At 51.7% G+C, this 22,206-nt stretch overlaps 11 protein-coding genes across 11 annotated transcripts; 5 read left to right on the top strand and 6 right to left on the bottom strand.

Moving 5' to 3' along the window:
- Window positions 1-435: 435 nt before the first annotated feature.
- On the top strand, window positions 436-1,479 carry AA0111_g11045 (hypothetical protein; the record flags this gene model as incomplete). The annotated part of the gene is made up of 1 exon (XM_028644866.1): window positions 436-1,479. One exon carries the CDS (start codon window positions 436-438, stop codon window positions 1,477-1,479), a length of 1,044 nt encoding a protein of 347 aa, XP_028501346.1.
- Window positions 1,480-2,131: 652 nt separating this feature from the next.
- AA0111_g11044 (putative mannosyl-oligosaccharide glucosidase) lies at window positions 2,132-4,763 on the bottom strand (the record flags this gene model as incomplete). The annotated part of the gene is made up of 3 exons (XM_028644865.1): window positions 2,132-2,374; window positions 2,462-4,416; window positions 4,466-4,763. 3 exons carry the CDS (start codon window positions 4,761-4,763, stop codon window positions 2,132-2,134), a joined length of 2,496 nt encoding a protein of 831 aa, XP_028501347.1.
- A 579-nt stretch (window positions 4,764-5,342) lies between these two features.
- Window positions 5,343-6,035, bottom strand: AA0111_g11043 (hypothetical protein; the record flags this gene model as incomplete). The annotated part of the gene is made up of 1 exon (XM_028644864.1): window positions 5,343-6,035. One exon carries the CDS (start codon window positions 6,033-6,035, stop codon window positions 5,343-5,345), a length of 693 nt encoding a protein of 230 aa, XP_028501352.1.
- Window positions 6,036-6,505: 470 nt separating this feature from the next.
- AA0111_g11042 (hypothetical protein) lies at window positions 6,506-7,519 on the bottom strand (the record flags this gene model as incomplete). Its single annotated transcript, XM_028644863.1, has 1 exon — window positions 6,506-7,519. The coding sequence occupies one exon, from the start codon at window positions 7,517-7,519 to the stop codon at window positions 6,506-6,508; it is 1,014 nt and encodes a 337-aa protein (XP_028501353.1).
- Window positions 7,520-8,419: 900 nt separating this feature from the next.
- Window positions 8,420-9,679, top strand: AA0111_g11041 (hypothetical protein; the record flags this gene model as incomplete). Its single annotated transcript, XM_028644862.1, has 2 exons — window positions 8,420-8,712; window positions 8,779-9,679. The coding sequence occupies 2 exons, from the start codon at window positions 8,420-8,422 to the stop codon at window positions 9,677-9,679; spliced, it is 1,194 nt and encodes a 397-aa protein (XP_028501350.1).
- Window positions 9,680-9,761: 82 nt separating this feature from the next.
- On the bottom strand, window positions 9,762-10,870 carry AA0111_g11040 (hypothetical protein; the record flags this gene model as incomplete). The annotated part of the gene is made up of 2 exons (XM_028644861.1): window positions 9,762-10,432; window positions 10,657-10,870. The coding sequence occupies 2 exons, from the start codon at window positions 10,868-10,870 to the stop codon at window positions 9,762-9,764; spliced, it is 885 nt and encodes a 294-aa protein (XP_028501351.1).
- A 665-nt stretch (window positions 10,871-11,535) lies between these two features.
- On the top strand, window positions 11,536-12,204 carry AA0111_g11039 (hypothetical protein; the record flags this gene model as incomplete). Its single annotated transcript, XM_028644859.1, has 1 exon — window positions 11,536-12,204. One exon carries the CDS (start codon window positions 11,536-11,538, stop codon window positions 12,202-12,204), a length of 669 nt encoding a protein of 222 aa, XP_028501320.1.
- A 235-nt stretch (window positions 12,205-12,439) lies between these two features.
- AA0111_g11038 (hypothetical protein) lies at window positions 12,440-13,138 on the bottom strand (the record flags this gene model as incomplete). The annotated part of the gene is made up of 2 exons (XM_028644858.1): window positions 12,440-12,900; window positions 12,952-13,138. 2 exons carry the CDS (start codon window positions 13,136-13,138, stop codon window positions 12,440-12,442), a joined length of 648 nt encoding a protein of 215 aa, XP_028501319.1.
- Window positions 13,139-14,735: 1,597 nt separating this feature from the next.
- AA0111_g11037 (hypothetical protein) lies at window positions 14,736-15,623 on the top strand (the record flags this gene model as incomplete). The annotated part of the gene is made up of 1 exon (XM_028644857.1): window positions 14,736-15,623. One exon carries the CDS (start codon window positions 14,736-14,738, stop codon window positions 15,621-15,623), a length of 888 nt encoding a protein of 295 aa, XP_028501318.1.
- A 706-nt stretch (window positions 15,624-16,329) lies between these two features.
- Window positions 16,330-18,375, bottom strand: AA0111_g11036 (Versicolorin B synthase; the record flags this gene model as incomplete). Its single annotated transcript, XM_028644856.1, has 1 exon — window positions 16,330-18,375. The coding sequence occupies one exon, from the start codon at window positions 18,373-18,375 to the stop codon at window positions 16,330-16,332; it is 2,046 nt and encodes a 681-aa protein (XP_028501317.1).
- A 2,443-nt stretch (window positions 18,376-20,818) lies between these two features.
- On the top strand, window positions 20,819-21,678 carry AA0111_g11035 (hypothetical protein; the record flags this gene model as incomplete). The annotated part of the gene is made up of 3 exons (XM_028644855.1): window positions 20,819-21,040; window positions 21,096-21,410; window positions 21,472-21,678. 3 exons carry the CDS (start codon window positions 20,819-20,821, stop codon window positions 21,676-21,678), a joined length of 744 nt encoding a protein of 247 aa, XP_028501316.1.
- Between the last annotated feature and the right edge of the window lie 528 nt (window positions 21,679-22,206).

The raw sequence follows: 22,206 nt of genomic DNA, 5'->3' as shown, positions 1-22,206 counted from the left end.
TGAGGAATATCAGTATACCTGGGCATTACGCGAACCTAGGCATGAGATGCATAGATACGGTAGTGGATTTGAATATCGATGTTAGTCGACCGCGATGATTACAATCAAGGCGGTTCCAAACGTCAGCGCGTCAACAGCATAGGCTGCAGCAGATTTTGTACTCTGGTGTCGATGAAAGCCACTCGTATGACCGTTGTAGACGTCTGCCTATACCTTGACTCGTCCTCATATGACGTTCCGGGGCTCTCCAGCCTCTCGGCTAAGTGAACAAGTACCGTGGAAGCGTGGCAGGTACCAAGGAAGCATAGCAGGCAGGTACCAAGGATGCATAGCTGCCGAGACAACATAAGCACACAATCTTAACCTCCTAAAACCCCTCTGCACCTACACTAACCCCTAAAAAGCTTCAACGCCGTGAAGAACGAAGCAAGAAGAATGCCCTGGACGAAGGAAATAATCGCGGCACGAAACGCACTCCTCAAGACACACTACGGACGATTCAACAGCCTGGTCAAAGATGGGCCAGAGTGGACGAGATTTGCAGAGTCTGGAAGTGTCTGGGACTCGATCTACAACATCCGGAACAAGGAGCCGTGGATGGCGGCACAAGAGAAATTGAAGGAAGAGTTACGCAGGTTGGACAATCTGCGTGAGAAAGTCCACCTAGGGTGTAAGAAGAGATGTCCTTTGAACGTTGGGCTTCATCATAGAAGGCTTTGCAGCAACGTTCTTGCTGTTTTCTCTTGGAAAAGCTGCATGATCGAGAACAACTCTCTTTCGTTAGCGAGCGCAAGAAGAATCAAGGCAAGTTTACCAAAGGTGACGCCGAAGAGCGAGCACGTATTCGAGGAGGCGATGAAAATTCGCCTACCATCAGCAGAAGAGTTGGTGCTGTTAGATCAAGGTACTGCCGCAAAGTCAGATCAGTACCTTCAGTTACGCAACAACATTGTTGCGACACAAGCTGCAATATCCAGCAGACACCTGCAACGTGCAACAAAGCCCGAAGAGTTGCTCCAAGACATACGAACAATCTCACGCATCCTCTTTCTCGGCACAAAAGTCCACTTCAAGCCTGGCGAGCTACGCACCCTCCCGATCCAGGTTCATTCGGACCCCAAGGTCATTTTTCCCTATCCTCAGGAACTGCGCCAAAATCTTAAACGGTGGTCAGACTTTGTTGTTGTCGGGGAAAACGATTCCGAAATTCACCCTTTGCTCAAAGCAGCTTGGGACAGTTTCTACTACGTGAGCATCCATCCGTTCCAAGATGGCAACGGAAGAACTTCGCGCATCCTCTTCGCCACTCACGTCGCAGATAACGGAATGCTTCCGGTTATATGCTCAGAGTGGCTTCCAAGGGAGCAATACCTGCGATACATGTCCCTGGCAAGATCCGGCAATCCATTCCCGTGGTGCCAAGATCTCGTTCGTTCCCAGATCGCCGCATTGGAGGGTGTCAATGGTATGTCGGGTTGACGTTGAACCCCCATAAAGATGAGCTGGCTCAGTGGCACCACGCCTGGGAAGCGATAGCTCATGCCGATGATGGCTATAGGCTCTGATGTCATGCTCAAGGCTATCTGAAGTTGGAAGAAACTCATTGTACCTAGTATCAAGATATCAGGCGTGCTACACGCGATTTCAAAATTTGAGTGAGGAATACAATCACAGTCCTAATATGTCTGCTCTTGATGGTAATGCGCTAGACGAGAGTGTCTCATCAACTATCCGTCACCTCAGCCTCTGAGCCTACTCATGAAATGCGCTCCGTTATCAGGAAGATTGAAAAGAATCATTTCTGCTACTACCCTACGTAGCGAAGTAATTCAAAGCTACCCATCTGTGCCGGGTCCGCAGCAACCCTGACCGATGCAGGGCGCTGGTGCAGTAGCGACGCAACCCGACGGACCAGACAACTCACACACTCCGCCTCTGCAGCTGCACTCAAGCGTGGTCGAGCGCCTGCGCCCACGAAAGCGTATACTCGCAGGCAAGCAACCTTATTCTTGAATTGCGTTCGTAACTCCACTAACTTACGTAAGCCATACATACAGCCTCCGCAACGCAGCGAGTATGCCCCACAGCTCTCTCACGATTGCGACAGTATGCGGTACGTGTCCTCTCCAACCTAGAGTTCATCATGCCCGCTCTGACCACTCAGATCCGGCATAGCCATAATCTTGACCACCAAACTCGTCCAGCCCGTAAAATGCTGCGTGCGCTGCCCTTTACCCGTCTCGGGGTTATATTGTTCCCACGCAAAGCCCGTCTCCTTCCAACTCTCATAAACAGTATTGACCAAATTGTTGCGAAGTTCGGTGTAGATTTTAGTTGCGCGAGCACGATGGGGACCGGACTGAGTCGCGACGTTCTGGAGAGACACGTAGGGTTAGTAAGAATGAAAAAGCACGAGAAGGCGTAGTGGCAGTAAAGAAGAGAGAGAGAGAGAGAGACTTACAAGTAACTGCTTAACAGCCAAATAATTAATCGGCATCCACACCGGACCCCGCCAGTAATCCTCAGCCGTATGATAAAACTCATCGCTCTTGCTCAAACTCCTAATACCAAACGGACTCCACAGCTCCTCCTCGTCCTCGATCAAGTCAAGCACATGGCCCAGCTTCTCACTTTCCCTGTCCACGAGGCCCGTCAAAAAGGGAAACAGCGAAATATAGCCCTTGTGGCAAACAAGAGAATGTTCCTCGTAATCATCAATGGTAGCGTCACAGTACGCTTTATCCTTTTTACTCCAGTGCAAGTCATCAATGTTGCGGACAATAGCTTCGTCGTAGCGCGCAAACTCGGCCGCGTCGTCTTGTTCGTCGAGGTAAATTGCAATGCGTTTGATTGCGCGCGTCATCATGCCCATCCAGCTGATCAGGTCGACATGCAGCTCACCAGGGTGTGGTGGCTGCGCGCGAGGGTAATCGTCGAGACCGGAGGTGAGGATGTGCGAAGGTGTGCGTCCACGCCAACGGTAGCCTTCCTTGGTAGAGAAGGCTTCGCGGTCGTAGCTCTTGATGTCGCCAGCCTGGGTCTTGCGGTACCAGAAGTAGTTGCGCTTGAGCAAGGGGTAGAGCGAGCGGAGGTACTCAAGGGCGGCTTCGCGGTTCGAGAGCTGCATCGAGTAGGACTTTTCTTGTTGCAGCTTCTCGCTACTGGTGTCGGTCTTGATGACGTCTAGTTTGTCGAGGAAGGACGTGATGACCATGAACAGTGTTGGTGGGTTGGCATAGTGAGGGTACTGGACTTGAAACTCCTCTGGTACTTTGCTGCGGGCCTCGGGGCCGAGAATCTGTTCGCGACCGATCCAGCCATCTTCGTCCATGAGGCTGAACCAACTCTTGATGATATCGAGAGTGAGATCGGCATCCCAGTCGATGACGGGGAGGAGATGGAAACCCTCATCCCACAGGAAACCGCGGGGGAAGAAGGGTCGCGATGGAATGGCGGTAAACAACTCAGACGGTCCTTCGAGCTGGGCTTGGTTCCTGCTTCGCGCTTCGGCAGCCTCCTCCCAAAAGCCTTCGCTATCTTCCTCGTACGCAGGGTCGTAGGATCGATCGACACGGGAGTCACCGAAGAAGTAGCCGATGCCACCGATGAGGTTCGAAAACAGCGACTTGCCAAACTCCTCGTAGCGTTCCTTTACGAAAGGCGGCTGAGGCTTGAAGATGTCCGTGAAGCGAGTCGAGAAGCCCGACGTGACGGAATCGATCTGCTGCGTAAGATGCTCCGACGTAATCTTCTCCGGCACGGACCCAGACGAGAAGATGACGTCGAACTCAAAGGCACCTTCAAAGACCTTCTGCACCAGGTGCATGTTGCCCTTACCGGGTAGATGCTGGATTGTGTAAACCTGCTCTGGCGGTGGTGGGTTCTGCTCGCCGTACTTGGGGACCAAGACGTCGATCTGGCCCTTCATGTGTGCGAACATCATGGCCTTGACCTGCCATACGGCTTCTTCTGGTACCTGCCCGCTGTGCACGAGTGTCCGATCCAATGGCTTCTCATCGTAGCTGGGGTGTTCATGAACAGGGTGCTTGCCCTTGCCATCCGTGACTGTGAGCTCAAACTCGCCCAGTTCTTTAGTCTGCCCCTTCAAAACCACATCGCCCTCCATGCCAGGCTCAGATGGGTCCGCATTTGCGACTTCCAAGTTTCCGAAGCCCTCGAGCGTGTTGTACCAGACGACGGTCGTTCGCAGGTTGGGGCCAGCATCTTCCCGTGGTGTGCCCTTGATCCTCGCACCCCAGCTACCGCCGTGCTCTCCACCGGGAAACTTGATGAACTCGGTGGTGATGTCGATTTTGTTGGCGGGATCGTGGATAGTTTGTCGGCCGCCGCTGCGTACGTCGTATTCGTCCCAACCGTAGCCATCGAGCTCGTGCTGTTCGCAAGTGTGTCTGAAGTCTGCCAGGTCAGCATTGGTGTTCATTGAGGTTCGGAGGTGACAACCTACTGTGCTGCACGCTTTGGTAATCCTCGACCCGCGTCCACATCAACCCGCCCATCAGACTCTTTGGTATGCGTGGCCGGACGCCAAAGTAGAGGTTGGGGCGGTAGGGTCCCCAGAGCAAGCTCGCATTGGTTGCCTTCTCAACCTCTGTGACCTGCGCACCTGCAAAAGGCAATTGGAGGGCGAAAAGGCACGTCAGCCCTTTCCAAAGGGTGCCATGCCGAGATTCGCGCGTCATGGTGTTGTATGGTGCCCAAGCTGGAGCTGTCTGGAGCTTTGCGGGGGCAGGTTCGGGACACATTTCGCGGAGGTCGGGGGTTATTGGCGCGCTGATTGGCTCATGTGGGGGGCGCCTTTCTGGGCCATCGTTTCCACCGTCAAGCATACGCAACAAGACAGACTTCGTCCACCCAGCATGCGTGTAGAAGATTAATCGAGTGCATCACGGGGAGGCTATAGGACTGGTGTGTAGGATTGCGTGGTATCGTGGTATTTCTCATGCTACCGCTCGAGTCCTTGCAAAGAATTCAAACTGATATAGCTACTGCATGCAGCTACTTCGCTCGCAGACCGAGCTCCTTCTGTTATGGTCAGACTAAAGAAGAGGTGTTTGAGGGTTGTAGGAGGTGGAAAGGCGCCCTACCAGGAGCTGCTCCGCGGTGGACTTAGGTCGTGCTATGGCATCCCAGCCCGCCTTATACTGCATGTACCGATGCGACCGTCGTCCTGCTGAGATATACACCAGGAAAACAGTGACAGATCTGTTCTATCGTCACAGTACTATCCCCCTTGCCCCCACGAATGTGCCTGTGGACCCTTCATCGCATGTGACGCGACCGTGATCATAGTCATCCTGTGCCTTGATTTCCCTATCCCTCGCCTACATCCGACTGGGACTCAATGGCCTGTTGAATCCACCCTGTCTGTTCATATACTGCCTAGCCTGCAACTGCTTGTCCTTTCTCACCCCAAAATTCTTATCGTTGCCCGGAACCTTTGTATTCTTTGTGCTTTTGAACCCTCCGAACCCCATGACCTTCAGCATCTCCCACTCGTCGTCGTCCATGTCGTCAGGCTTCTGTCGTGTGTCTGCCATCTCAACGTCTGGCTTGTCTTCGTCGGCTTCGGCCTCTTCCTTCTTGATAGCGCTGGGGGCAGAGGAGCGAGGGCCGGTAGGAGGGCGTGCGGCGTTGGAACCGTGGACGGGGGGTTTTCCGGGGTTACGAGGGCCTTTGGGGGGTGAGCGGTCGCGGTTGTCCCGGTGGGACGGGCGCTCGTCGTCTCGGCCTTCTCTGCCTCCAGCTCGCCTATCGTCGCGGCCCCGTCCGCGGTCGTGACCACGGCCTCGCCCTTGTCCTCCCCTACTTCCGCTGTCACGCTCATCTTTGCGGAAAGGCGACCTCGAGCGGTAGCGCGCGTCACGTCGACTGCCGCGCTCGTGGGGGCTGCGCGACCGGTTGCCTCGTCGCTCGGTGGGTGTGCCGCCTCGATCGCGAGCTTCGCGGGGCGCGCGGCGGGTGTCGCGCTCGAAAGGATCGCTGTAAGTCGCGCGGGGTCTCTCGTTGTCTGCCATAGTGTGCGGTGGCGCGTGTGGTGTGCGGTAAGAGTTGGCGCAAAGGAAATGATTTGGGTCGCGAATGTCGCTGAGTGAGTACGGACGCCAAGGCTGACCATTCAAACCCTAACCATGGGTACATATGCAACCTCCAAGCTCATGACGAAACACACACAATACAAAGGTTTAGACATGATGTCGTAATAAGGTTTTTCGCTGCATAGGCATTGGGGAAGGGGCAAGTGATGGGGCTTTGAATGTTTCCATCTATGTCTCAGCTCTACTGTGGAGGCAGCCGTTCGCTCGAGCGAACATCCTACTGGAGATGAGGAGCCTTGAGAGTTTCGTCAAGCTCCGTCGCATATGATCAGTGCCAACCTGATCTCTTTCGTTCTCCCATCGCCAAAACGTCCAGGGTATCTCAAAATCCCACCTCAAATCCGCGACCAGCGCCAGTGAATCTTGAAGTCAATGCCCGCAAACGGCACTCAGATCTCATCTTCCTCTTCGTCAAAATCGTCCTCACTGCCCATATCATACAGAATTCTGCCGCCCTCACCAGCACCCTCACCCTTTTGCGCGTCAAAGTATGGCAGTACAACACCCTCTCTTGCCTGCTTCTGTTTCTCAGTCAGGCCCAGGTTGAACGTACTTTCGACCTCCTGACCCGTCGCATCCACAGTGTCGACAACACCCTGATCGGCATACCCAGGTACCTGTTCAAGCAAAACGACGTACTCCGTCTTCAACGTTCCAGTAGGCATACCGGGAACAGGCGCGTGGTAATCGGAGTGCCGAGGCGCACGCAGAAAGTACGTCTCACCTTCTGGACGACCAGACTTGCGTCGGAACTCTGCCTCGAGGACGATGCCGCGGCGGTCGTTGGCGTCGAGACACTGAACAATGCCTTCGGCGCCTTGGAGCAGACCCCACGTAGGCTCTGGCAAGCTGCGCTGTTTGGCGGCCTTGGCGGCGAGGCAGTGTGCAAAGGACTTGCATGTTATGATCGAGGTAGCCATGTATTTGACGAGTTCCAGTGGCTGCGGCGCATAGGGAGACTCTGGGGGTGCATCGAGCATGTCGGTGTGGAACACGCCAACGAGTGTGGATGCGAACTTGTTGGCAACAAGGTCGAAAAGACGAATCATCTCGATCCCCTTATTGTTGACGAGCTCGTACAGGTTTTCAACAACAACGAGTGATTCCTTGCAGTCGGACACGGCTTTGCTGAGGTCGCGTAGGATCTCTTCGCCGGTGAGACCGTAGCCTTGGACTGTGCGGATGGGAGCGATGGAAGGTCGGGACTCGAACGTGACGAAGACGACATTTACATTGCGTGAGAGCGCTCGCCTGACTATCTCTGCAATGAAGAGATCGGAGCGCTGGTTGAGATCGTCGAGGACAAGTGTGAAGGGTGAGGCGTTGGTCCGGACATTCAGAACACGGGACATTAAATGTACAGCATGGCGCTGGTATTGCGCCAGCGAGAATGCCTTACTCATCGGGAATGGAAGATGGATTTCAGTGACGCGCTTGCGACGGCCTGTGCAGCTGCGGTTGTCACACTCGATTCAGCTCTGACGGTTGGCTGATCGGACCTTGATCTGACGCTGGCGACGGGCTTGACGGTCTTCAAACCCACAGAAGAAGGCTACCTCGTCTTTTGAAATCCCTTGGCAATATGGGTCTTTTTGACACTCGGCAATGGAGATGATGGTAACTGAAAGGCTGGTCAGTTGAGGGTAGAGGCGTACTGGACTGTCTGGCTCGAAGTTAGCCGCCTGAGCAGGACTCTAGCCAAGAAGATTCATGATGTAGGTTTTGGGTGTTTTTGCAAGGCAACGAAATGAAATGGGATGCGTGTAGATGGAGCCATTATTTGAAAACAAGGTGAGACCGTGTAACTGGCTTGTAGGATAGAGAGTAAGTTGAAGATGAAAGTTTGCAACTGAACGAATGTGTTCCCATCAACGAAGCTAGATGAGATCGAGAAGACGAGCCAGACATTGGAAGGAGAGAGGCTGGGAGATGGCAGGCGCATGATGTTTGAGTCGACATACCCGGAGTGAAGGTGAAAGAGAACTTTGATAGGTTCCAAGGAGGCGAACTGAATTTTGGTGCCACAAGATTGAGGGAAACGACAAAAGACAGCCAATATATACAAGAAGTGAGTCTTCAACGTAGTTTTAGAGCTGGTTCGTGATAATCAACACTATCCCCAAGTCTTGGCAAGTCTCGAGATGGTGGTTGTGACTGCAATGTCATTTTCGTGCGCGCTAAGGTGGGGTGAGGGCTAGCGTCATTGTGGAGGCCCCCACTTGAGATGCACCGCGCATCCCCATCGCGAAGCATGTTCACACACCGGTCGCCATGAGGTATACACAGACAAGTCTACCCGCGACATGACGAGTAACGCGCAACCGGCATCGTCGACGAAACCACCGCGACCAAGGTCACCGCACTTTCCGCCCCACAATGCTCCTCGCGTCTGGTTCATCACAAGAGGCGCATCGCCCATCGCAATCGCGTTAGCACGGCAGGTGCTCGAGCATGGCGATTATGTTGTCGCGGGCGTTATGCCGATTGAGTTTGAGAAGAGAGAGGGTCAAAGTGAAGACTTTCGTACATTTCTCGAGGATGTGAAGGCGACGGATCGGTGGCGAGAGCATTTGAGAGTTGTTGGACTTGATAGCAGGTGAGCATGCAATGATTCCAACCAAAGTCAGACGCCGTCGCGTTGCTAACAGATGTTGTTGTGCAGGGTGGTTGGGCAATGCCAAGCAGCCGTCGCCGAGGCGGTAGAGGCGTTTGGGCGCATCGACGTCTTGTTGTGCGCAGCAAGTGAAGCCGTGATCGGTTCGGTTGAAGAGCTCGCGCAGACTAGTCGGACAAGGAGTCTAGTGGATGAGATCTTCGAGATCAACTTCTTCGCCAACGTGAACATCATGAAAGCCGTGCTTCCCGTCATGCGCGAACGGAAGAATGGACATATCATTGTCATAACTGGAATTACCGGCCATCTTGGAACCCCTGGCTTGGGCATGTATTGCTCATCGCAGTGGGCAGTTGAAGGATACTGCGACAGCCTCGCCTACGAGATTGCTCCTTTCAACGTCAAGATGTCTCTGGTTCAAGCCAACATGGAAGTCAACGTTCTCACTAATCGCATAACCTCTGTACCGCCCATGTCCGAGTACCTACAAGGCGAGAACCCTGCGCCTCTAGCTCGCGAGATCTTCTCTGGTCTGCTCGACAAGCTTGAACGCATCGACAATCCCGCTGCTCATCCCTCATTCGACGAGAACGCCACCAAGTCGCCTGGAGAAGAAAGCATCGCATCGGATATGAATCCAGACGCCGAACCGACAATGGGCGACCTGTTAAGCTCGGATACCGTCACGAGTTTGTATGCCCCGTTACCGATGCGAGTCAAGAGTGATCTGATTGCGGAGACCGTGCATGCGCTGACGGCAATCGGTGGCCATGATAATCCACCTGCACGGCACATAGTGGGCTCCGAAGGTGTTACGGCTGTGAAGGAAAAGCTGAAGACGACGAGCGAAGAGTTGGAAGACTTCATCGAAGTTAGTGGTGCCGTGGACATTGTGCAAAGAGATGGTGACGCATCGATTGGTATGACCATGGACCATGGGATGATGTGACGTACGCAATGTATTGCGAAAGGGAAAATAATGTACACAAGATTGCACTGGGTGGTGCAAACATCCTCCACGAGATCTACGTCTACCTATACCCATAGAGCTTCTTGAACTTCTCGACTGTAATGTTGCTTTGCGCAGCCTTGACTTTCAATTTTGCAAGGTCTTGTGAAGAAAGCCCCTCCAAGTTGTACGCTCCTGCAGGAAGCTGAGTCTTGCCTTCGAAGAGCTGGTTGAGGGCACTATAGTCAGCGACCCCTGACTGGATCGCGCCATTGATTAAGAGGCTTCTGAAGCCCTCCAGAGTCGGTGGCTGAGTTCCGTTCAGATTGTCTGCATACAATATTGCCCCTTGAATGAACGAGGCAGCAAACGTGACCCAAAGCTTGGTAGCGACCGCGTTGGAAGATCCAGGTGGTTGGCGAAATTCGATGGTTCCCATCGAGCCTTTTGTGAGCGGCATGAAGTTCCATCGGAAAACATTGTGTACGAAGTCTTGGGTTTTTCCCACGTCTCGCCCATATTGGGAATCCTTCGAGAAAGCGCACATGATGAGGGCAATGTAAGGGATATCTTTTGCCCCATCTATCCATGTGAACAGCGTGGCTACGTCCTGAGGCTTTGTGATGGTGTTGTGGCGGTTACTTTGAGCCCAGATATTTTGGCGGCGTTCCTGTGGCAGAAGAGTATCGATAGACCTCTCGTAGTAGAGCACTGCCTTTGCAAGTCTCTTGACTTGTGAAAGGGTCCAGCTCCCTTGAGTTGGAGAAATGTGAACATGCGTACTGCATTGGGCAGTAGACGAGGTATTGAATTTCGTAGACAACACCCACCACACTGCATCCATGTGCCAGTGCCAAGTGCGCTGATCTTGAAAGTCTAGAATTGGGGAAACCAGCTCTATGCCCCCTGTCGCTTTGGTAGAATTTGACTGACTTCGTAACTGGGAAAACGGTTGTCTGAGAACCGAAGGAACTTACATTTGTTTTGCATCATCTGGTTCGTGATCGTGACTTCCTGAATGATAGACCATTCCGAGTAGTCCTCTGCGTCTTTGTTATGATCAGAGTTCACATGGTTTTTCACTTGAGCACCACTAAGCTCTTTACTAAGTTCGTTGGCTTTGCTACCGGTCAGGACTTCGAGTTCTGCACCGAAGCGGAGTCCAATCGGAGCTGAACCAGAGGAGGCCATAATAGATGATATGGGATATAAAACAAGAAGAAGAATGTGTCGATAAAGTTAAAGTAATAGTGATAGAAGGTTCGATGAATGTACTCTTGAGATAATAATTTTGAAGTGTGTCCCACAGTTTAAAGATACTTCTTAGCTTGATATATAGTCGTATATACCCTCATCGTTCGATCTGAATTCCAATAATGCAGTCTCGAGAACGCGCGCGCCTGCTGAGGCTCCAAGGCAGTGTTCGGCCATGTTGCATGTTTGGACCAAGCATAGCGAATTGAACTGAGTGACTAGTGATTTCAAGACAGTGGCACAGTTAAGCGCTACTTCGAATTGTGAAATAGCAATCTGATGTTCTCTTTTTTGAAGCTACGGTACTGCCGGTCAAGGCTGGCGCTTCGTACGTCTAGGCTCAGACAGGCTAGCGCGCATACCGAGGCTGACTGCGTGGCGCTCGGAACGGCGTGACTGTAGCACCGACCCTCGGTAGGGCCGTTGTGGGTCTAGCTGTTTCATCTGATCATGACCGTCTTACGCCACAATAAGCGCTGAACAATGGTCTTAGTAGAACGGCTGCAGAGGAAACATTTTCGCAACAATCGAAAAGTCAGAACATTAACGAATAACCCTATTGCGAAAGCCGACGTGTAATTTTGCGTTCAGCAGCTTCCATAATGGACGATGCACCTCCGCCTCCGCCTCCGCCCTCATCTCGTCGAGAAGATGATACTTCGCTACCAAGTCCTGCAATGCCGCCTCCACCTCCGCCCCCACCTCCACCTCCACAGCTGTCCAAACCGTCAAGACCGGCGAGTACAGTACCTCCACCTCCTCCGGTGCCTTCTGGAGCTTTTGAGCCCATAGACAAAGCACACTACTGGCAGTTCCTCAAAGACACGAAAGCAAACATGCCTGGTGAACCCTTCCAACCATTCCATATGTTCTTCTACGGTTCGCTCATGGATCCTGAGGTCCTCCAAGTAATCCTCGACCTCCCAGAACTCCCGACTACAAGGCCTGGTACCATTTCTGGTTTCAGTATCAAGATGTGGGGCATATATCCAACATTAATACCCTGCCACTCTGGAAGCGTCACTGGAACTGTGTGGGAGGTGACCTCGGAATCCCAATTCGACCGTTTGGCGGCTTACGAGACTGCCGCTTACAGATGGGACGAGTGTAATGCAGTTTTAAAAGATGGAGAGGTCATCAAGAACTGTCGGACGTTCTGCTGGGCAGGTGAACCTAACAGTAAGGAACTTGAAGACGGTAGTTTCGATCTGGAACGCTACCAGAAATACTTCAAGTCTTCTGTTACTAGGCGGCGTTCGCCATTACCGTAGGCAACGGTCTGAAGCGGTGAGCGCAGCACGTCCTGATAATTGATTTGTGAATGGCGTATGGAATTGTTTTTTGTTTTTTTTCCACACGACGCAAAATTGAGGGAATTAGGTCAACATGAAAGTGTTAAGCGTATGTTATTACTGTTCACAGTAGCCATGAACACGATATGATTGTCCGTTGTCCTTGCTCGAAGATATAGTTATCCTGGAGCGACTCCGTTTGCCTTCTTTCTATCTAGAAGTCAGGTGTAAAGACGTACTTGTCAAACTCCGCACCCGGAGTGACATCATTCCACGCGCACTCCATCAACGCCTCTTTATCTGCTGCTGGAATATCATCAACGTTGTAGTACTTGCCGCCAATGTGTACAGCATCAGGGTCGGTAGAACCAGTGCATGTCCAGATGGGGTCGTCGTTGGCTTGACGCTTGACCTTGTCGTCAACATCATCCGCATCATCATCATCCATATCAAAGTCGTTCGAGTCATTGCCATCTGCACCGGGCTCAGTCCAAGAGAATCCATGGATAGAACCGGAGATGCAGGTCTCGCGCTCCTTGACAGCAATGTTCTTTGAGATAGTGCCGCATTGGAGGGGACCATCTGCGTTGGAGGCTGGGCCTTCGTCCCAGGCTAGGAAGTGCTTCTTGCCCGTCTCTTGGACTTCAAGCTTTCCGGATGCAACGGTTGTCAGACCTGGAAGTGATTAGATATTGTCATGTGCGTGTTGCACTTCGATGTTCTTACCCTTTGCAATCGCATCGGCCGTGGAGGTAGCATTGCCGGTGATAGACACGGCGCAGACGTTGTGGTCGATGTCTTTGAAGAAGAAGGCAGGACCAGTGCAGCCAGGCTTGGTGTATGTGTAGATGTTGTCGGCCGCGGCGAGGGTAGTGAGCGCACCGAGGGCGAGAATGTTAGTGAGGGAAGGCATTGTGATTGTGGTATGGTAAGAGTGTGTAATTGTAGTTTGATCGTAGAGTCGTGCAATCGTTGGGGAACTTATCGGATGCTATACACTTGATGCGCGCGGTACAGTGGCTTTTATGCGATGACAGCCAGGCACAGTGTCTTCGATGATGCGGTGAAGTCAGTGGTGCCCGTCAATACCGTGCTGGCCGAAGTAAGCACCGGATTACGTCCTGTACTTCCTTTGACGCCGAACGCGGTCTTGGTGATGCTGCGCAAGTACCTAAAATTGGCACCAGCGCATGATCTTCATGGTCTTTTGCACGCTGCACTCCTTCGCCGCCGAGCGGCATCGCGATGAAGGTTAAAGTTGGCAGCGCATAGGGAAGAACAATGGTCATGGCGACACCTCATCGACTGAAGATCAATCATTTGGCATCCGCGTATGCTTCGCTAGGTCGATCTTGTTGAGGCGGAGAACCTGGCATTGGATGCGACGGAAGAGCTTCGATCAGGAGATGTTCGGTCCGCACGCCAGGAACCTGTAAGCCGGAAGCGTGGTTTCAGTGGAGAAGTGGCGTTGCGACTGCACGTACACTCGCGATACACGTTGTGCCTTGCATGAAGCAGCTCCGACTCTGCGGGCGTTTTCGCTGCCGAGCACGATCCAATAAAATAGGACCTTGGTACAATGCTCCGCCGCACATGCTCACGTACTTTTTCTTTCGCTCTCTAGGCATCAAGGTCATACCTGATGAGGCGGAGTTCCAGCGTTGATTGACATCGCCTTACCGTCTGGGGAATGCTGTACCTGAGTGCATGCGCTCGCGATGCTTGTTAACGGAACGGCTCGACAATCGTATGTAGCAACATCTGATGACCTGTACTATACACTTCGACATCCGCACGCCGAACGATGAATGGGTGTATTTCGTACGTTGCGCATGTCGATGCTAGTGCGAGGTCAGAAATGGTATACGCTGTGACAATGTCGATGAGGTAACTATTCGAGTATTGGTTTGATGGGGAAAGGGCATAGCACCCGACCGGCTTACGACATGTTTCATGCTCTGGATATTGTCTTCTCCATGCTACGCGGGGCTCTGATCTTGCTGGTGCGAGTGTCAGCTGTCACTACCTCAGGATCTACACAGTACTTGACTGCGTGCGTGCGTCGTCCTCGATGATCGAAATTAGGGTCTTGATCATGCCTATTTTTAGAAGCCGAGCATCGGCATCAACTCACGACGCGTACATAATACGCAACGCTGTCCAAATCGACAATCGAACCCATGATCAGCTAGCGGTCTGGGGGCTTTGGCGCTCGCTGTGCAGAAAGAGAAAGAACTAATGGAGTGCATAGCGGCATTGATCGTAGAGTTAGAGGCCATGCGAAGAAGTCTGAACACCACGATAGACAAGTCGAAAGTAGAAGCAGGAATGGTGCAAGATTAATATGGTGGCTTGAACGGCTGCCTAATAAGCGAAGGTAACTACCCAGTTTTGAAAACATGTAAAAACTCAGTATGCTTCCATCAACTGCTCTCGTAGACTATTACCCACGATAAATTATTTCTTCTTTCCTTCTTTGTATCCTTTGTACCGTACAGTCGCAGTTCAGAATGACAGGACGCGGTCGTGGTGGCCGGACAACGCCCGACATCCCAGGCGACCCCTCGCTCAGCTCTCGACCTGTACCTCTTCGTAGAGCCTTTGCTATTCAAGCCTTCGGCTCCGTATCAGCAGTCGATCTCCAAACGGAACGATATACGTCGGATAAAGCGGCTGCAGAGCGGAATGCGAGCGACCGGAGTAGGGCTTTGTTCACAGCTGACGATGAGGACATGATAAATCTATTGGAGGAGATAGATAGCTGGGCGACTGTCGACTGGGATGAAGACGTCCGCGCACCGAGGCCTTACGACGGGACGTGGGGATTTTATGTGTTTCTGACGAGCTATGACGATGCAACGCTGGAAAAACTGGAGCAGGCAATGGTGAATTGGGTGCAGGTAGTCGAGCGTCATCTCGAAGCTCGTGAAGGGCCGGAAGACAGAAAAGAGGAGCTGCGCAAACGATTCAAGCTGGAACTGATCAAAGACGAGGAAGAACTGGCGGGTGCCAGCGACCATCGCGTGCGCGAGAACTTTCGCGCATTGATGGGTGGCCTCGACTTGCTATTACCCGGTCGCTCGTCGCGGCCTCAATGCCGATACAGTGTATGTCTTGTGATCGACGCGGCTGCAGTCGATATGTTGGCTGGGTTGCAATTTCAAACGGATCCACGCAAGGAAGACCGAACTCTGGAGGACCTGACCGTCAAGGCTATCGATGCGAACTGGACCAGTCAGGATGCGAGATCATCATATTGGGAAGGCGGAGACATGTATCTCGGAGTTGGTCAACTTTCGATAAACTGCCTGCAAGAAATGTACCTGGTTATTACCCGTGACGCTTGTAGCGCTGCAATGTACGACCTTCATCCGCTTAAAGGGTACCCTGGCTGGTAGAGACGCTAGCGCGAATGGGATACTCGGAGAGGCGGTGCAGCTATGGCAACAGAGTTGTTTCAATTATGAACACCTATGAACACGTACTACTATCACTATCTTATGGCCCATTGATAAAAGTGATTGGGACCAAGTAGAACATCCAAGGCGTCCAGAAGAATCATTACAAATGAAACATTAAGTTTTCCTGGCGAGTCAACATCTGGGAGATGCAAAAACTCGTTACGAATACTGCAACCCGAGATGGAAACGCCATGGAATCTCTCCGTGAGGTAGTTGGGAATATCACCGGTACTAGTCGATCAGAACGCCTATTCAAGAGCCATGGTGTGCAAGACCATGTCAAAACTGTACTACGCTGTAGTCTGGTGGATCATTCTAGCTCGACCAGAACTATGCGCTTGTTCTTCTCTCCTTTTTTTCCACTCTCGGTGTCCCGTTATGAATCTGAAGCATAGGCGTCAGATACCGTGTTCTAGAGATCAGTCCCTTGCTGGCACTGGGTGCGCACCGGATCAAAACTCCCCTTACGACGGTCATCAAATCGTCTCTTCAGCACCACTTTGGTGGTCACACAGTCACCAGCTGCAATTTTTCGCTGCATTTTAGTGAGCGCTAAGAGGATTGATAGCCTCTCGTAATTAATACTCGGTATCATTCTGGTAGCGTGCGTCGATGCAAGACTTCTACGTCAAACACGGTGCCTTCATGACGTAGTGCTGCGGCCGTCCCGAATAATGACCTGGGAAATCTTCTCTGCTAGTGCATATATGGTGCTTTGAGGATGGCCAGGCGGCAGGAATGGAAAGATGCTGGCGTCCACAACACGAAGCCCGTCTACCCCAAAAACCTTGGCCTCAGAGTCGACAACGTCCATTTCATCGACTCGCTCACGAACACCATCTCTGAGTATACTCTTGCCCATTCGACAGGTCGAAGCAGCGTGCCACACTGTGATTGCGCTATCTCGGATGACCGCCATAATTTGTTCGTCGCTGTCGTAGTCGAGCCCTGGGTACGCTTCAACACCAATTTCCTCAAGTTGTGATGCGACGTCTTTTGTCGCAAAGATTTCGCGCATCCTGCGGTACCAGGCGATAGCGAGCTCCTGATCGGCTGGATCAGACAGCCAGTTCGGGTTGATGGCCGGCGCAGCGAGTGGATCTGCTGATTTGAGTGTGATGTTGCCTCGCGACAGCGGTGCCACCATGGCTCCAAGGATACTGACATACTTCTTGCCGTTCAGAGGCTGTTGCGCCAGGGGATAACGAAAGTTCCCCGCATACGCGTCGGCAGCGATGTACTCTACCTCGGGCCAGTCGTCGGGGAAGGTTTCTAGAGCATCGAGTGTGCTTTGACTAAGTGTGTCGCGATATCTCTCCACCTTCGATAGTTTTTCCCAGCCCAATATGTCGGCAGCATAGGTAAGTGCACCATTGGCGCTCGTTATGTACTCAACAAGTGCGTTGGCCAATTGTAGTGGTCTGAGGAGTATGGAACCTACAGTCCGAAACTTGACAGAGTATGAAGGACCAAACAGAACGTGATCCCACATGTTCTGACCAACACCTGGGGCTGAAACAACCTGGTCGATACCATGCTCCAGAAGCTCGTCAGTCGGGCCGATTCCCGAGAGCATGAGGAGTTGAGGAGACTGCAACGTTCCAGCACTCAATATCACCTCGCGACGAGCCTTGATGGTGTATTGTGCCAGCCCAACAAGGGCTGACACCTCGACTCCACTTGCCTTAGGCCTGGCGGAAGATTTGTCGAACAGTATTTTCCGCGCTTGTGTATGGGTAAACACTTTGAGATTGCTTGAGGCCGCGGAATTGGCCTGTACGGCGTGTATGTAAGCAACCGACGAGCTTCGAGTCTGATCGCTGGACCGAATAGTACTCTGCGAATATTGGTATCCAAGCAACTTCCCGTTGTTGAAGTCTGTGTTCTCCTGAATACCGAGAACCTCGAAGGCCTTCTTGAGGTATGATGCCCAGATCGAAACCCAGTATCCGTAGCCCACCTGCACAGGTCCACCGCTATTTGAAAAGCTCGATGCATCGTAAGCGGTTGTGACATTGTCAAGCGACCGCTCTCCAGGGGCTGTGAAGCTCACTGCTTGGTTAAAGAATGGGGTAAGGTTTCCTAGAGTATAGCTCTGGTCACCAACAGCATCCGCCCACATCTGATAGCTTGCCGTAGTTCCGCGGTGGTAAACCATGAAGTTCAAGGCACTGCTCCCTCCCAAGCATTTACCCCGGGCATAGTGAATTTGGCGACCGCCCAGGTGCGGCTGTGGCTCCGTGGCGAAACCCCAGTCTGTCGTCGGTACAGTGTCGAGAAGGCTCGATCCAATTCCAAAGAAGGATCCTGCTGGTGTGGTGCCAAATACTGGCTTCTCGATCTCGTAAAAGCCACCAGCCTCAATTATAGCAACGCTGAACCCTGCCTCAGCTAGTCGCACGCCAACGCCTGCACCTGCAGTTCCGCCTCCAACGACGACATAGTCGAAAGTTTGCTCGCTGCCCAGTATTCCGCCGATAGCACCAAGTGTACTGTCAATCAATCCATCCCCCTGAAGAGTTGATCCAATGGTTTCGAGAATGGGATCGAGGATGGGGTCGGCGATTTGTCTAGCCTTCGTGGAATGAGTGGTAGGATCGGTTAAAGAAGTTGGCGCTTGTGTGACGGTTGATGTGACAAGCGAAAGCAAGGCTGCACGCCGTGTAAGAAGCCGCGAAAGCGGTAACATGGTAGTGGAATGGAATAGCCCTCCGCGGACACAACGGTCCATGGGGAAGACCAGTTTTTAACATTTCCATTGACAGTTGACGTGCGCTGTCCGCGTTCTCCAGTCGTCAGGCCGTGCACGAAAGTCATGATCCACTGCTAACCAGGAAAAGCAAGTTGCTGTACGGTCACTCTTAGCGTTGTGGGCAGCGAGTCGTGCTGGTTGCCCCTGGACCCATGTGCGAATCAGGGTCTGTCCCTAGCGCGTGCTTTATTCTACGAAGCGCCACGCGACTGGAAGCCGGCTCTAAGTCTATCACGTGGAGAAATGCATGGCTGTGAGGAAGATCTGTTCGTGGCAACACTGAACAGACTTGCAGCAAATGTGTGTCTAATAGCTCTCTATGATCTCGTCTGTCATTGTTACATGCGCCGTCGCCCTGATCATGGGTTCCACTCGATCGTTCAACAGCACGACATTTGTCGATTCAGTCAACACTAAGCATCGGATGGCATTGGCTACTAAAACTGCTCGCGAACGTAGATGAAAAGATCGACCCCCAGGATCTAGCACGTGTGCATCCTTGATCATCGATTTTCGTCGATCCTTCTACAGAGTTGCCCCAGTCGGCACCACTAAGACGCTACTAGCCTGTGATGCGCATCATCGCGTAAACCTACGGGCGCTCAAGCCATCCGAACATTGACATCGAGTCGATGACCAGCCCCTTACCGGATTCTCTTTTCGTTCTTGTGCGCGCCGAACATGCGCAGTAGCCGATAATTCTAGATTAGGCGGCAAAGTTTCTCCAAGATGGCCAAAGCTAACAGCACTGAGTCGAAGGTGTCGATAAACAGCCGATACACGCTCCAGCGACGGCTGTGCGACACTACGTAGGAAAAATCGGCAATTCCAGAATTCTCGGTGCGAAAGTAGCCCAGCTTGGACAGCTTACCTGCTGCAACTCTGCCGTGTTACAAGCGAGACTGAAATGAATCAACAGCAATTGTAAGTACTTTAAGGATCCATTGGGCTGCTCAAAACTGCTGCACAGCTGCGTGTTACAGTAAAGCCGCAGTCACTAATGACTGTATCACGTGTCGTAAGATACCGTCGACACTCAAAGATAACAGGCCTAGAGATCTCTTAATCTCAAGGACAAGATAACCTGCATCTAGGAAGTAAATCTCTAAGTTCTTTGTATGTCTCTTGTAAGCCTCAGCATCTTCGAACGCGTATGCTAAGTTACCTTCACCTTATATAGCAAGAACTAGTATCTAGCTCGTCTTGAGATATAAGTACTATTTACAGTATGCTGCTTTATTATTGTTACAATCTACACCTAGGAGGATGTAAGGCGTAACTGTAGGCAATAGTGCTTACTTCACGTTACTAAAGACAGTAGGAGATAGCTTATATATTTAGACTACAGGTGTAGGTTGTAAAGAAAATAATCCTTACCTCGCTCTGTAGAGCGAGGCGCGCCTTATAAGCAGGTTTAGCGCGTACTTAGCTCCTTTAAGAGTTGTGTGTCTTAAGCCCTTATTACAGAACCTCCCTCTCTAGTCTAGCGTCCTTAATAGCAGCAGCCTTAATAAAAACCTCTCTTGTTATTTTAAGAGTAAGAAAAGAGTATCCTCTACTATACGCCCTAAGTCTGTTGCGCTTGCGGCTCTCTTGCGTTGTTCTTATGTAGCCTATATAAAGCTTATAACTTACTCTAACGTAGGTTACAAGCGAGTAGAACCTTTAAGCGAGTAGAACCTTTTTGCTAAGACTTAACTAAACTTAAAGCCTACCTGTAATGTCTTAACGCAACAATGTTAAAAAGACTTTATGTGAGGCGTAACTGTAGGCAATAGTGCTTGCTTCACGTTACTAAAGACAGTGGGAGATAGCTCATATATTCAGACTACAGGTGTAGGTTGTAAAGAGAATAATCCTTGCCTCGCTTTGTAGAGCGAGGCGCGCCTTATAAGCAGGTTTAGCGCGTACTTAGCTCCTTCGAGGGACGTGTGTCTCAAGCCCTCGTTACAGAACCTCCCCCTCTAGTCTGGCGTCCTCGACAGCAGCGGCCTCAATAAAAACCTCTCTTGTTGTTTCAAGAGTAGGAAAAGAGTGTCCTCTACTATGCGCCCTAGGTCCGTCGCGCTTGCGGCTCTCTTGCGTTGTTCTCATGTAGCCCGTATGAGGCTCACAACTCACCCTACAGTGAGGAGATGTGACGGAAAGAGTTGTAAGGACTGTTGCTTTGTTGTAATATTGTTGCCTTGTTGTGATGAAAATTTTTCATGTTGTCGAGGTGAAGGCGGAAAATTTTTCGCTCGCTTGTGGTGATAGCAAACGGTTGTTGTTGTGATATATTGCTGTTGTCCTCTACTGTCCCTTACACGCTCAACATCTTCGCATTGCACACCACATAACAATACAACGCACACTCATCGCACACTACTCGCACTTTAAAATGGTTTTCTATCCCACTCCCAAGTTCATTTCGAAAACCGTCGTTAAGAAGGCCGATCCTTACGAGTGGAGCGAGCGCGACAAGCGCGTGTCGGAGGTGGCTACCACGCCGACTTGCCTGCGCTGCGCACAGAACGTGGCGACTGGCAAAAAACTTTGTAAAAAGCCGGAACAGAAGCGCTGTAGCCATTGTGTCAAGGGCAATCGTGGCGGTTGCTCCCTTGTAACTTCTCCCTTAGTTTTTCTAAACATTTAGACTTTTGCTAACATCTTTGTAGGTTCCTGGGGATATGGTTGGCAAGCTCAACCGGCTGTATCGCCTTCGGGGCAAGTATGACACTGCTGTGTCAGATTCCAACAATCCCAGGACCAGTGCTATTGTGCTGGGTGCTGGCGTCAAGCTTGCGCGTTGCCAGCGCCAATTCAATCTCGAGCTCGCGACCCGCCGCCGTACCGCTGCCCATACGGGTACTCCTATGGGAGTTCCCACCCAGATTCCCAAGACCAGTGCGGACTTCCTGAGCTTGATCCTGGTTGAGCAGCGCAGGATCGCAGGCGCTTTGGAGCAGGTCGTCAAGCACATGGCACACTCGGTATGCGCTTCTCCCATGAGTTCTATTTTTTGACTTCATTTTACTAATTTCCAATTCATAGAATGGCATGGCCGGTGAGGGTGAGGATACTGATGATTCTGATGATCCGAGCACTCCTAGCGACGATGAGTCGCAGGTTAGTGGCTCGGGGGGCGCTGGTGGTTCGGATGGTGGTTCTGAAAGGGATGAGGAGGATGAGGCTGGTGGTGGTGGTGATGGCGAGATTGGTGGTGATGGTGGTGAGGATGTTGAGGGTGGTGGTGACTGAGTGGTTTTGTAGATTTCTGTTTGTTTTGTTTTTTGTATGCATAGATACCCCGGTTCCCTCATATTGGGATTGCGCTTCTTGCGCGCTACGAACGAGACCCTCCTGCTCTTCCTCTTTGTCTCTTCTGCTGTGCGCTTTGATTGAACTCTTGGATCAGATCTTCCATATTCTCGAAATCTGAAGCTGGGGTCCAGGTATCCCAGGATTCATCGTAGCCTTTCCAGCGTAGCCAATATTGCAGTTGGCCTTTCCTTATTCTTTTCCCTAGAATTTTCTCAACCTCCCAAACTTCTTTGCCTTCTAGAGTGATTTCAGGCGGTTGGGTGTTATCCTCCTGATTTGCTCTAGGTTTCCATCGTTCTAAGAGTGATACATGGAACACATTATGAATGCGATAGTTCGGTGGTAATTGCAGGCGGTAAGCCTGCGTTCCGACTGCGTCTTGTACACGGAAGGGCCCTATGAACTTGCTAGACAGCTTCTTGTTTGGTTGGTGGAGTATGTTGATATGTTTTGTACTCAATAACA

Source organism: Alternaria arborescens, assembly GCF_004154835.1.
Source record: "Alternaria arborescens strain FERA 675 chromosome Unknown contig_43, whole genome shotgun sequence".
Classification (NCBI taxonomy): domain Eukaryota; kingdom Fungi; phylum Ascomycota; class Dothideomycetes; order Pleosporales; family Pleosporaceae; genus Alternaria; species Alternaria arborescens.
The sequence above is the reverse complement of the archived record's forward strand: the minus strand, read 5'-3'. Positions and strand labels throughout refer to the sequence as shown.